Below are 14,681 nucleotides of genomic sequence, written 5' to 3' on the forward strand. Positions count from 1 at the left end.
ACACTCAACTTCTGTGCTAAGTTTCAGCCAAATCGGTTGACTACCACTTTTGGCCCCTGGAACACTTTCTCAGACAGGGACACTTAGGGAAAATAGCAAGTTGCTTAGTTTTCTTTAACTTGACACTAAACCCGTTTCTTTACTGCTGGAAGATAGGTGATAAGACAAACAGCAAAGCAAACAAATGGACAATCACTTTGTCCAGGAGTTAAAGGACTTTTGACATTTGTTATCTAATTTTTAGAGATTCAACCAGAGATTGTCCGCAGACAACCTTTTTGAAACCACCTATATGTTTGATTCGTACCATCATGCCCTCTCCCACGTGACTGAAATGACTTTTAAGAGGGATAATCCTAAACAATGTACAATAGCTTCACGGGATAACAATAGCTTCACGGGAGTGCATGGTTGAATTTTAAAGGAAAATAAGTGAAATAGCCTAAAGCATTAATTTGGTTATGTAGCATTTCGTACCTGTCGAGTAATTGTCTCCGTTTCCAATTTTCGTCGGATATGAGGCGCAAAGAAAAAACCCAGTAAGGGGCTGTCATTTACGAAGTCTGCGTTCAAATAGTTTCCGATTTATTAACGTTTCATGTCGAATATTCAAGTTCAGCTTCCTGAAACTGATCATCATTTTAAAGGTCTTTATAAATGAAAGCTGATACCAAAAATTTATTATTTATCCTACCAAGGACACTTTTTCTTAGTATTGGTAGCTTTTGCACTATGGTGTAAAAGCACAAAGTTTTATATTTCTACCTGGTAGTGCAAATTCATTCGAAAATTAAAGTTAACCAGTGGGATAGACACGTAGTTTTGACGCAGAACAATTTTAGGTGATGAAGATCCCTGCCTCACCAATTATGAAAGATAAATTGCAAGAAAATCTTCCTTGCGGGAAAGAATATTTATATCGTTCATGATGCTGCAAAATAAAGATATTCAGTGGATCTATGGAGGGATCTTTTAGAGTTTATAGACGGGATAATATGACATAGCATTACCTGTTGAAATTCATAAATGGTGATATTTAAAGCTACTGGGAAGAAATTGGTATCTCTTGTAACAGAATAAGCATTATTTAATACATGAGTGAAAGTTGCTGAGGACGTTTCTGGGTAAGTGTAATTAAACAGAGTGAGGTTTACTTGATCGTGGCCTGGCAGGTGCTGTCAAGGAAAAAATATCTCTCTTCAGATTCAATTGCAAAAAGGCATTAAAAAAAAAAACAAAAAAAAAAAACAATTGTTTATGAAATGCTGGAGAATATTTTCTAGCCTAAATATTGTCTCTCGACTTCAACAAATGTAGTAGTCTTAGGCAGAATTTCATTTAAAATCTCCTTTTCAGAAAACGGTAAGTTATTATTTTTCTTTTCATGCTCGGTCGCTCGCTAGAAATTGATTTTCGGAAGCAAGCTATAAACAAAGGAAGAAATATTTTATATTTACGCGTACTATCTGCATTGTTTGAGACATTTTGCTTCAGAAGAGAGAGTTTTTGCTTATGCCATAGTCAAATTATGACACCAGTGCCAAAAATGCCTGGTATGTCTTAAATACTAAGTAAGACCTGCACTAGACATGCAGGTTTGGCAAACACCTTTATTTGGGAATAAAACTTCTTGTTTTTTTCATGTGAAGACAATTTGCGGAGAAGCTTTCCAGGTGTAGAACGTTCGTCGCACTCTTTCATATAGAAAAAAAAAAAACAACAACAACAACAACAACCGAAAAGATCGCACCATTCAAGACTTACATTTATTGATATTACTTATGGTTACGTTCTGTTCTTTTTAATAAAGATTTTTAAGTAAAATGTAAATTATGGCGAAAAAGTCCAGAGAAATTAGAAGGGATCTAATAAGCTGCTCGTTACGCAGAAACTGGTTCCTCTCACGGGTGACAGTAAATGCAAAACACAGCGATGCGATCGGATAAAAAGTGACATGTATCTTAATCAAACAGACAGTTTTCACCTACATTTGAAATCTGGTAACTATGTTTTTGAAGTCAATATTCTAGGTTTTAAAATCAAAGCAAGGTATAGGGTTTTTTTTTTCGTAGGAGTGGTCTAAAGAAAATTTTGCTCGTTGCAATTTTTAGACAACTTCAAGGAAAAACGTATAATGAGGACAAAAGATTTAAAAGGAGGTGGATCACATACTCAAACATTTCAAGAAGAGCATTGCTCCCCCTCTTTGGCAGGTGGGCTTCAACAAGAATCAGTTTCGTTATCAGCGGTGCATATTCTCCTCTCGGTGACTGCTTTTCTTGGCAATTCCCTTATCCTTGTTGCCCTTCGAAAGGAATCTTCCCTTCATCCGCCGTCCAAACTGTTGTATCGTAGTCTGGCCATAACTGACCTTTTGGTTGGTCTTGTTAGTGAGCCTCTCTATGTTACCTATTGGATATTCTTGGCTGAGGAAAACTGGAGTCTTTGTCAATACGCAAGGGACGCATACCACATAACAAGCTATGCATTATGCGGAGCGTCTTTGATGACGATGACGGCCATAAGCGTGGACAGACTTCTCGCCCTGTTGTTGGGGATGAGATACAGACAAATTGTAACGTTAAAACGCACATACATCATTGCAGCTACCCTGTGGGTGATACCCACTGTCGCTGCTTTATTCATCAATTTATATCATCGTATAACGAATTGGTATGAATATATAGTTATACCATCTTGCCTAGTTATCACAATCATCTCGTACACAAAGATTTTCCGCACTCTCAATCGTCATCAGGCAGAAGTGCAAGGTCGTGTTCAACAACAGCCGAGCCAAACAAATGCACTGAATATGGCGCGATACAAAAAGGCAGTGTACAGTGCACTGTGGGTGCAGTTAGCATTAATTGTTTGTTATGCACCATACTTTATAGTGGCAATTGTCATCGCTGAAAGTAAAAGATATTCATCACACTCAGTGGTATTAAGGGGAGCAGCAGGTATCTTTGTTTACTTCAACTCGACATTAAACCCGTTTCTTTACTGCTGGAAGATTAGTGAAATAAGACAAGCGGTAAAACAGACTATTAGAGAAGCACTATGCTGAAGTTAGAAATAATAATATGTGATTGCACGAGCAGTTATCGCGCATAGAAAAGTTCAATGTACTTGTTTCAGTTCCATCGAGAACAGCTAAAGAGAAGTCGAGTAAAAAAAACTCATTTTACTAAATGTATTAAAGTAGAGGAGAGTCTCTGGTTAGCATTCCTGATGATAAACAACGTATTGCAAACGGATAGAAACATGTTCTTGAGAGGTAGATAGGAGATGGGATTTTTTTCTTTTCTTTTTAAAAACAGCGTTAGTCAAATAAAGATTTAGGAGAGACTTCAGCTTCAAAAAGTAGGCAGTTTGCTTTAAGAGCCGGTTTACAAGTCAGCCGGTAAGCGAGATCAACATTTTTATCATGTAGTAATCCTTAAATCAATTTACTTTTTTTTAAAATCAAACTTAACCATGATTATCACTGTTTCTCATAGAGTTGTCTTTAAAGTAACAATCTTTAGCCAAAGACAAATTTACTTAAATTACAGCCGGAGAAAATCAAATTTATTCTCTTATTTTGATCGGGTTTCGACCGGGATCAGAATGCCGTTGCTACAGGAGACCATTATGATGAAAAGGTTCTTGTAGCTTTCACCTTTAATCCGAGTGTAGCGTTTCAAGATAACGCATAAAAGAAAAAAGAAATCGAAATAACGATCACATTACAATCACTCAATCGCAAAATAATGAAGTGCGCATAATGACATGTAGATCTTCGGTTCAGAATACCGCAGGCACGCAGTTAGGCATTACACGAGGGCGTGAACTTCGACGAGAATCTAATTTTTAGCAAACATATTAGCGAATTATGCAAGAAGGCCAGTCAAAAGGTGGGCGTTCTCGCCAGGTTGAGAAACTTGGTTACTACGGAGACTAAACTATTACTATATAAAACTGCTATTATGCCATATCTCATATGGCATTTCTGTAGGGCGTCGGATACAAGGAAAGTTGAAAGAATTCAAGAGCGAGCACTGAGGATAGTCTATAGTTCACATTCAGAAACGTAAATGAGCTTATTAGATCGCGCTAAACTACCTACCCTTCTTAATAGGAGATTGCAAGATATGGTTATACTTATGTATAAGGTTAAATATAGGCTAGTTCCTGATTTCATTTGTGACATTTATAGTCCTAAGTCTTGTAAATATAATTTAAGAAATCAAAATGTTTATATGCCTAGGTTTAATGCTGTATTGTATGGTAAACACTCTCTTAGATATCTTGGACCATTTCTCTGGAACAAACTAAAAAAAAAATCACTGAAATTAGTAGCCTCTCTAGGTTTAAGTTCCATATTAGAGGTAAGGATCCTACCGAACTGATAAATGGTAACAATTGCTCCGCGTGCGTAATTTGTACCTTACGTGATATAATCTATAGCTTATTTCTTATAATTAATTAGGTTATTCATCTACGTTGCTCCGCGTGCGTAATTTGTATCCCTTACGTTATATAATCTATAGCTTATTTCTTATCATTAATTACGTTATTCATCAACGTTGTGTCCCCAATTAGCTTCAGCTAAATACATTGACACATGAATAAAGTTCATCATCATCATCATCATTATCATCTAAAAATACTCCTTTTTTTCTTCATTTCAATAGAGTTATATTGTACCGTTGTCTGGCAGCGACTGATCTGTTGTTTGACCTTGTTAGCCAGTCTCTTGCTGCTACGTATGGGATGTCTGTGGTTCGTGAACGATGGGTTTTTTGTCGATACACATCAGAGGCAACTTTCATAACAAGCATATGTTTGGTGTATTTATTGACTATGACGGCCATAAGCTAAGCGTGGACAGACCTCTTACCTTGCTGTTGGAGCTGAAATACAAACATATCGTAGCTTTGAAGCGCACATATTTAACAAATGGTAAACACCACAGCGTACACTATTGAGTTATGATGCACGCGGGAGGTTGCTAAGCACGTAAGAAGTGTAAGAGTCGCGCGAGGCGATAGCCGAGAGCGACTCTAGCTTCTTGATTTTGTTATTAAAACAGAATGTTTGTGAAGATTCTACGGCACAGGAAGAATGTTAGGGTACAAGCACCTGCCGCATGCATGAAAGCTTGTGTACATGTAACAAGCAAGCTTTTACCTCATCCCAAGTACTGTCAAATTGAGGAAATAATTACAAAAGTGCCATCACGCCCTCATACACGTGACTGAATGATTTGTTAGAGGGATAATCCTAAATAATTTTAATAGCTTGATGGGAGGGCATGGTTGAGTTTTGAAGGAAAATAAGTGGAATGGCCCAAAGCATTAATTTGTTTATGTGGTATTTCGTACCTGTCGAGTGATTGTCTCCGTTTCCAATTTTGGTCGGATGTGAGGCGCAAAGAAAAAAAGCCGGTAATGGGTTGTCATTTACGAAGTCTGCGTTCAAATAGTTTCCGACTTAATAACGTTTCACGTCGAATATTCAAGTTTCTGGCTAAGTGTAATTAAACAAAGTCAGCTTTACGTGATCGTGACCTAGCAGGTGCTGTCAAGGTAACAATATCTGTCTTCAGATGCAATTACAAAAAGACATTAAGAAAAAAAAACAAAACAACTGTTTGTGAAGTCACGAAACGCTGAAGAATATTTTCTAGCCTAAGTACTGCCTCTCAACTTCAAGAAATGTGGTAGTGTTGGGTAGAATTTCATTTAAAATCTCCTTTTCAGAAAACGGTAAGTTATTATTTCTCTTTTCATGCTCGATCGCTCGCTCGAAATTGATTTTCGGAAGCAAAATATAAACAAAGGAAGAAATTATTCATATTTACGCGTACTATCTACACTGTTTGAGAAATTTCGCCTCAGAAGAGAGAGGTTTTTTTATCCCATAGTAAAATTATGACAGCAGTATTTGATACATCTTAAATCAGTGCTAAGTAAAGCATATACTAGACATGCAGGCTTGGCGCACTCCCTAACAGTTTCTTTAGAAACTATCAGCTTTTATCCAAATTCATCAAGCTATTTAGAGGTAAATTAATTCGAATATCTTAAAAGAGTTGGATATCTTTCGCACTGTTAAAATACTGATATACTGAATACTGAATACTGATGTCTCTATTTTTTCCTGTTGTTGCTATCTCATCCCTGAGGCACCCACTCTCAATGCTACTGTTTGGGTGCCTCTGGTTCACGAACAATGGAATCTTTGTCGATACGCATTTGACGCCACCTTCCTCACAAGCCGTGCATTATGTGGAGTGTCGTTGATGACGATAACGGCCACAAGCGTAGACAGACGTGTCGCCCTGCTGTTAGGGCGGGTTACAGATAAATTGTAACTTTGAAACGCACATATATCATTGTAGCTACCTTTTGGATTGTATCTAATGTCACTGCTTTGTGCTACACATCAGATTGCCTATACTCATTTCTTATGGACATATAGTTATGCCATCTGGCCTTGTTATTTTAGTCGCCTGGTGTATGAAGATTTTTCGGGGTCTCAGTTATCACCAGGCTCAATTACAAGATCTTGTTGAACAACAGCCGAGCCAAAAAAGCAGTGTTCAGTGCACTGTGGGTGCAGATAGCATTGGTAGTTTGCTATGCACCATCCTTTATAGTGGCAATTGTAATCGCTGACAGTAAAACATATTCATCACACTTATTAGTATTAAGGGGAGCAGCAGGTGTCTTAGTTTACTTTAACTCGACTTTAAACCCATTCCTTTATTGCGATGAGATAAGTGAAGTAAGACAAGCAGTGAAGCAGACAATCAGACAAGCACTCTGCTGTCTATGGAGTTAGGTCTTCCTCGACTCATATATAATACTTTTAAAGCTGAAAGTGATTACACAATTATTGTATGAAAACACTCGTTAAATTTAACAAATAGAGAAGCCTTGACTATGCTCTGTTCTGTAGTAAAGCCCGTAAGAAGCGGCTAGTAGCCTTGTCATGGGTCATTGACACGTATTCCCGTCCGTTGTCGTCTAACAAGAACTGGAAGCTTTGCTTCGTCAACTGTAGTAGACCTTCGCGTCCTCAACGACACCAGTACAAGGTTATATGAAGCCAGATATTCCGTGCAAGACCCCAAGGATTGTCTCCCCAGACTGGATTTGACGACTGCAAGTTTTGGAGGTCAGGTACTTGAATTGGAGGTTTGTGTTTCGTGTACTGTGTTTCCTTTGTTCTCGCGCTTGTTTCGCTTTATTTGACTCCGGAAGAGCTTGTTTGACACTTGGAAATCTGTACCTTTTGAAATAGAAATTATCCTGTTAAATGGCGGGTTGTTGAGGTATCTTTCAATTGCGTTTCGCAATCCAAGAAGGGATGACCTTGAATACAATACACCATCTTTTGTTCGCGCTTCTGAACTGATTCGTTCTTCAGTGCATAATATGAAGCATGCAGTAATTTTACAGTCGAGCTTGAAAGGTGGCTAAGAGTTGCTAAAGTCGAAGCTTACCAAAACCAAAGGTTTATAAGTTATGATAATAATGGTAAAAAGTAGTAAGTAATAAATTGTTCTTCAAGTCAGTAATAAATTTTGACAACCTAACCCGGGCTTTTATTTACCACCTCGATCAATAAATAGTCGTGTTTATTTCAATAATGGAAAATAACTGTCAAAATTACCAAACGAGAATCGCTCATCACTGTAGAGAATCACAGGAAGAAAATTCAATAACTTTCCTTTTACATGAAAATTTACCTAACACGAAGGTATTTTACTCGTCTGATTGTGAAAAAAGCGGATCTAGGGTCTACTAGGCTACCTTTGGCTTGTCATTATCCGGGGTAATCACTACTGGTGAGTTCGCCGGCGAAAGGAGCAGAAAAACCAGAGAATGAAAAAACAAATTGTAGAAACAGAAAATGGTTTACTGGCGTAATCGATGTTTTTGTTAACTATTTCGTTTCAAGTACTAGTCAGAAACATAGTCGAGAGAGTAAAGCTCGAAAGCGCAATTACTGAAATACTCAGGTAAATTCAAATATTTTAAAACAAGTTCGTAGCTGTGACGAAAATTTGAATTTAAATAGTTTGATGAGTTCGAAAATTGTAAAAAAATTCAACTTTTCCAAGACTGAGTGCAATCGCCAGCTGAAATAGTTTATTTTGCTTGCTAAGGCCGCAATGATTCAAATTTCAACTGACTCCTAAAAAATGATATGAACTCTTGATAAGCATCCAGCCAATGAAATTTTAATGACAGATGTCTCCATATCTACCCTATAGTTTATTTCTTAACTAAGGTATCTCACAGGTTGAGGACGTTTTCTGACACAAAAAAGAACTTCCGACGCATTTTAACTGCGTAAACGCTGGTGGGGAATTCTAATCGTGAACTTTCCTAAGGAAGTAGGGCTTCAGTAGTCGTTGGTGGGCGTGGTCATTAGGGAAGTAGCAGTTTTCTTCGTTTACATTAACTCGACGTTAAATCCATTTCTTTACTGCTGAAAGATCAGTGAAGTAAGACAAGCAGTGAGGCAGACAATCAGACAAGCACTTTGCTGTCCACGGCGCGGAGTTAGATCTTTCTCGAGTTGTATTTTTATTCGTGCTCTCAATGCTGAGAGTGATGAAGTCACGTCAAGTATGTTATTAGAAATATTGTTGTTCAAGGTTTTTACATAGTCTGTTGTGAATATTTTACTCGTTAATTTTTGTTTTGTTACGTTGTGAATATTTTCCTTAGTTTATGTTTCCTTACGTTGATTTACGTGACGCAAAGCCCTCTGGGGTTCTCGCTTCTAATCGGGTAATCATTAACACAAAATGGCTTGTTGTGTAAACTAGAAAGCCTTTTTTAACGAAGAAAACTAAAAGTAAGGTAGAATTTACAGAGAATTAGCTACCAATGATCAAGAATACGACAAGGCATATTTGAAGAAAGATAAGCATACATGTTTAATTAATCTTCTTTTAGCAATATAAAAGTATTGGATAAAACTTCGAAGAGTAGTTTGTGAGAGTGTTTCGAGGTACTTCTTATCGAGTTGTATTGGTTCACCTTTAGTCTCGAGCTTGTTTTGTCATCAGAAAAATGTCCGTAATGCTTTTGAATATGCAGAGTGGTTTCGTTGCTTGTGTATATACCCACCGGTACTTTAAAGTGCACCTAAACTCAGAATTTTTTTTTTACGCTTAACGAAATAAGCGTATTTTTTGGAGTATTTCTGTGCAAAAATTTTTTAATTTGCTCAAATCTTTAATTTTCTGTGCCCAGTCAAAATACGGAAAATCGGCCGCCATCTTGCCCTACGACCGAGTTTAAAGAGGAATGGCTCTAGCGGGTAATGTGGCGTCAAATCGAGAACACGAAAGTCTGCATTTGACACATTTTCACTTGTTTGGGAAGGTTGTCGTCGATATTGTTCGAAATATGCCGACTAGGTGTGTTGTATGAGGAATGTATGAAGCGCGATACCTTCTTGCAAATTTCGCATGTTGCTACATCCTCCTACAACACACTTAGTCGGCCTATTTTCGGACAATATCGACTACAACCTTCCCAAACAAGTGAAAATGTGTGAAATGCAGACTTCCGTGTTCTCGATTTGACGCCACATTACCCGCTAGAGCCATTCCTCTTTAAACTCGGTCGTGGGGCAGGATGGCGGCCGATTTTCCGTATTTTGACTGGGCACAGAAAATTGAAGATTGAGCAAATAAAAAAATTTTTGCACAGAAATACTCCAAAAAATACGCTTATTTCTTTAAGCGAAAAAATTTTTAGGTTTAGGTGCACTTTAAATAATGGGTATAAAATAGAATTGACTTTAACCGGTTGTTTGGAAATTTCTTCACTTTCAGATCGATCAATTTCCTGAAACTACATGTTACGGCCGAAAAGGGAATTCGAATGAGGAATATTATCAGCTTTAAAAGTTCATTAATTCAAAGGGTTCCTCTACTCCAGCAGGTCGCTAATTCGGTTTATTTTCTAGTTGTTCCTAAGTTATACTAATTATAGAAATGAATAAAAGCTGATAGTTTCTAAAGAAACTGTTTGGAGCTGCGTCGGTGGGGGTAACGAAATAATTTGGATATATCAACAAAGTTGAAATGGTAAATTGGCTACCGTAACGATTGCAAAAGCTGACATTTCGAGCGTTAGCCCTTCGTCGGAGCGAATAGAGGAATTGTGGGTTGTGCGTGCTTTCTGCCTTTAAAAGCACGCACAACCCACAATTCCTCTATTCGCTCCGACGAAGGGCTAACGCTCGAAACGTCAGCTTTTGTAATCGTTACGGTGGCCAATTTACCATTTCAACTTTGTTGAGATATCCAAATTATTTCGTTACTCCCACCGACGCAGCCCCAAACAGTCTCTTTTAGATCATCTACTCTCTTATCTTTATGTGAGGAGGAGGAAACTCAAGGCTACTTGATCTTTACCTTTAGTTATACTTTAATCAATGGATAATAAAAAATCGTCCAAATCATTTAAATACAAAATACTTTGAAATAAAATACCAAATTATACTAATTATAGGTCTACCGCTTTCGAGAGGTTAACTACTCCAATATTTCCACTCTCTTTTCAAGCTTTTTTGTAGTTCAGAATTGAGTACAATACACAAAGAATATTTTTACTTTATTATCGGCCCTAGCAGAAAATAACAGCATATCAAAGAAAGTTCCCTCATTCATATTGCATTTTCAAACAGTATTATAGCTGACGTGTTTTGTGCTTACCAAGGGATTTGACTTAAGTGCTAATTCGTATTTAAATTCAGCTTTGGTAATTGATTGATATAAACAGTTGAGAGCCGTCCACATATAATTGCCTAGTAGTTTAGCTGAGGTCGCTATTTGGAATAAAGAATTAAACAAATTTCGATTCCACGTTGGTTTAACATTAAGTTGAGAACTTTTTCCATTTTCAGCTTGCCGAGTCTGATAATTATTAGTGTCAACTTACCACACAAACAATATGGCACTTAATAAGATTCCTATCAACTTAAGTTGATCCAAGTAAAGAGGGTCTGTTTGTCGCACTGTGCAATGGGAGGAGAAATATTAAAAGATGTCTCTACAATTGCCCCTTATTGTTATATTGTCATATCTAAGATAATCACTTACAATTTGTTGGCGAAAGGAGAAGAACAAATAGAAAATGTAAAAGAAAGAAACGGCAGCAATTCTTTGTTCTTTTGTTTTGCCCTAGTTTCGTCGGAGACGAAACGGAGGTGGAAGAGCCACAAAAGGTTATAAATTACACAGTTGAATTCAAATATTCTAAAATAGGTTTGTATCTGCGTCCAGAGGTGTCCATACCGATTAATTTGAAATCACTATATGCATTCGAAAACCTGAACTGATTGACATGGGTTGGACATCCTTAGCTTGAATCTTCTTTATTTTTCTTTCTCAGACGTTTTTCAAACGAATAAACAATTATAAGGAGGTTATATAATTACTAAGTAGGAAGTAATGTTTTTTCGCTGTTTAGATGAAATATTTCTCGTTGCAATCCCAGATAACCTCAGTGCAAGAAAAAGGAGACGAGAAAACAGAAGAATGTCGACCAATTTCACTGAAGGTGGAACACAGACCAAGACATCTTGGTCTGTGTATTGTTCCCCCTCACTAGTTCAACAAGAATCAAAAATTTCTTTCCTAACAGTCCACATTCTCCTCTCCATCACAGCATTTCTTGGCAATTCTCTTATCCTCGTTGCCCTTCACAAAGAGTCATCCCTTCATCCGCCGTCCAAACTCTTGTATCGTTGTCTGGCAGCAACTGATCTGTTGGTTGGTCTTGTTACCCAGCCTCTCGTTGCTAGTTTATGGCTTTCTGTGACTCACGAACAATGGAATCTTTGTCGATACGCATTTGAAGCCTCCTCCCTCACAGGCTATACATTATGTGGAGTGTCTTTGATGACGATGACGGCCATAAGCGTGGACAGACTTCTCGCCCTGCTGTTGGGGCTGAGATACAAACAAATTGTAACTTTGAAACGCACATACATCATTATAGCTAGCTTTTGGATTGAATGTACTGTCGCTGCTTTATGCTACACATTAGATTACCGTATACCCATTCTGTACTTCTCTATATTAATACCATCTTGCCTTGTTATTTCAGTCGCCTCGTATATAAAAATTTTTCGGGGTCTCAGTCGTCATCAGGCTCAAGTACAAGATCATGTCCAACAAGAGCGGAGCCAATCAAATACCCAGAACATTGTGCGATACAAAAAGGCAGTGTACAGTGCATTGTGGGTGCAGTTAGCATCAGTAGTTTGTTATGCACCAAGCTTTATACTGACAGTTGTAGCCGTTTGCAGTAAAACATATTCATCAGACCTAGTAGTAATATTGGAAGTAGCAATTGTCTTAGTTTTCTTTAACTCGACTTTAAACCCGTTCCTTTACTGCTGGAAGATAAGTGAAGTAAGACAAGCAGTGAAGCAGACAATTAGACAAGCACTTTGCTGTCCATGGAGTTAGGTCCTCCTCAACTTATAAAGAGTACTTTCGAAGCTGAAAGTGATTACACAGTTGTTGCATGAAAACGCCCGTCAAATATGTTATTGGATAGGAAGAAATCGAAAGCTCAAATAATACTGCTGCTTGAGGCATGTACACAGTCTGTTGTAAATATTTTCCCCGTTAATTCTTGTTTTTTATGTTATAAATATTTCCCCCGTTAATTTATATTTTTTAGGCTGATTTATGTCAATCATCGAACAATACTTTTGATTTCTGTCGTGCAAAGCTCTGTGAGGATCTCACGTCTAATCGAGTAATCATGATAACAAAATGGCTTGTTGTGTACACCATGCAAATAGCTGAAAGAAGGCAATGGAAACACTAACCATATCTTTGCAAGACTGTTGTTCGTGTTAGCTAGCCACCAATGATCATGAATACAGTAAGGTACAATTGAAGAAAGATATGCATGCATTTTACTTTCATGATTAATCTTCTTTTAGAAATATAAAAGTATTGGGTAAAACTTCAAAGAGTAGTTTGAGGGATCTTTTAATTTCAAAGTTCCTTTCCTAATTTAAAGGAAGCGACTTGTTATTGACGCCATATTACCAAACGAGTTGCGTTGGTTGACATTTAGTCTCGAAATTGTCTTGTTATCAGAAAAATTTCTGTAATGCTTATGAATATATAGAGATGGTTCCGTTGCCTGCGTATGTTAAAGTTGCACCGCCCTCGCGGGAGCCTGGCCGTTCGCCTTAAACATAAAAAAACTCCAGGTATCCTTTGCGGATAAAAGGAAGATTCCATGTGAACGGCACTTAGGATAAGAGAACTGCTTAGAAAAGCTGTGAGGGAGTGGCGAATGTTGACAGTAGACAAATAAATTGGTTACTGTTTTACCTAAAAATCTTCCTCATTAGAGTTCCCTTTTCTTAAAGACTCCTTATATGAACTGCTTACCCTGTCAAAAGACATGTCTGTTTTCCTTCTGAGATGTACGTGATGGAACCCTGCTTTGGTCATCACCCTTGTCACCAGCGTTTAGTCATTAAAAATTCCGGCGCGAAAACCTTTTAAATGGGAAACAGACCAATTATTTTCAGCGTTCATTGATGTGCCTTGTATTTACATTATCAAATAAACGGAGACAATTTGTGAGTTAAAAGCAAAGTAAAGGCCGGTAATTTTTCCAATTAAGCTGAACAAATTCAAGTTTCTTACTTCCTCATTAGTTTTGACCGGCTCGTATCGCAATATGACGGTAACGTCAAGTGCTTTATTTTAGAAAGAAGGAATCAAAATTGTTTTACCGTCAAGGAACAAATTCTTCAATAAGATATTCTTCACCACAACCTTAAGACCAGACTTTATTAACGTTAACAAGAAAGTTAGACAAGAGGGCAAAACCCAGCTAAAAGTATGGTTAGCTTTCCTTTACCATGCATGAATGCATAGCTTCGTTTCTTTTATGTACTGTTGTATTTATGGCGAGTGCCGTCGCTTGAAAAACATTTTAAAACGTGGTTCTAGTGTTTCCGTTCGCTTTCTTTAAAAGATATAAGGAACAACTTGCTCAATAAATAACTTCAACCAAATTCACTCTCACCTTCTGTTATATTACTGGTCACCATAATTTATCAGTTCATCAGTAAGGCAGTGGTATACTAAGAAAAAGCTATTATCATCCTCCAGGGACGCTTCGCTTAGCGAGTTTGTGCAAACTATCTTCCCCCCCTAACGTGCAAACAATAAAAGGAAGATTCCTTGCGAACGGCACTTAGGATAAGAGAGCTGCCAAGAAAAGCTATGAGGGAGAGGCGAATGTTGACTGCAGACAAATAAAATTAATTGAATACTGTTGTAATCCATCAATTAGCGAAGGGGAACGTGACTGGTAATAAAATATATGCTGCGTTCCACCTCGTGTCAGATTTTGGTCACGTTCTTCTGACAATCCAGTCCAATGAAGAGCCATCTCCAGTTTTTCGGCTTTGATTCAGGCAAGACATATGTTGTCTTACCTGAACTTGCAGCACCATCAGTACTTGAAATGATTTTTTCTTTATAAAATTTCCTTAAAAATCTCCAAACTGGATTAACTCATCTAACAATGTAACTGTCATCTGTTTGTCTAAAAGATGTCAAAATTTTTTTCTCATTGGAGTCAGTTAGTACATTTTTTTTTTCGCTATTACGAACGATTCTT

The 14,681-nt window shown here is 37.5% G+C and overlaps 1 protein-coding gene across 2 annotated transcripts; it reads left to right on the plus strand.

Moving 5' to 3' along the window:
• Nucleotides 1-2,134: 2,134 nt before the first annotated feature.
• On the plus strand, nucleotides 2,135-13,179 carry LOC148720982 (melanocortin receptor 5-like). 2 transcript variants are annotated; one of them, XM_088739501.1, is made up of 3 exons: nucleotides 2,135-2,893; nucleotides 9,013-9,035; nucleotides 12,328-13,179. In XM_088739501.1, exons 1-3 carry the CDS (start codon nucleotides 2,135-2,137, stop codon nucleotides 12,488-12,490), a joined length of 945 nt encoding a protein of 314 aa, XP_088595627.1. In that variant the 3' UTR covers nucleotides 12,491-13,179. The 2 variants fall into 2 exon arrangements, with proteins under 2 accessions (XP_088595627.1, XP_088595626.1); XM_088739500.1 differs by lacking the exon at nucleotides 9,013-9,035 and having other exon boundaries at nucleotides 2,135-2,960; nucleotides 12,369-13,179.
• The last annotated feature ends 1,502 nt before the right edge of the window (nucleotides 13,180-14,681 follow it).

This window comes from Stylophora pistillata, chromosome 11, assembly GCF_964205215.1.
Source record: "Stylophora pistillata chromosome 11, jaStyPist1.2, whole genome shotgun sequence".
Lineage (NCBI taxonomy): Eukaryota > Metazoa > Cnidaria > Anthozoa > Scleractinia > Pocilloporidae > Stylophora > Stylophora pistillata.

What these genes read in the sequence shown, in the direction of transcription:
- LOC148720982 (XM_088739500.1), top strand. Translation starts at nt 2,135, where the DNA reads ATGAGGACAAAAGATTTAAAAGGAGGTGGATCACATACTCAAACATTT. An exon ending in GGTATTAAGGGGAGCAGCAG is followed by an intron (nt 2,961 to 12,368) that starts GTATCTTTGTTT and finishes TATTGGAAGTAG; the next exon opens with CAATTGTCTTAGTTTTCTTT.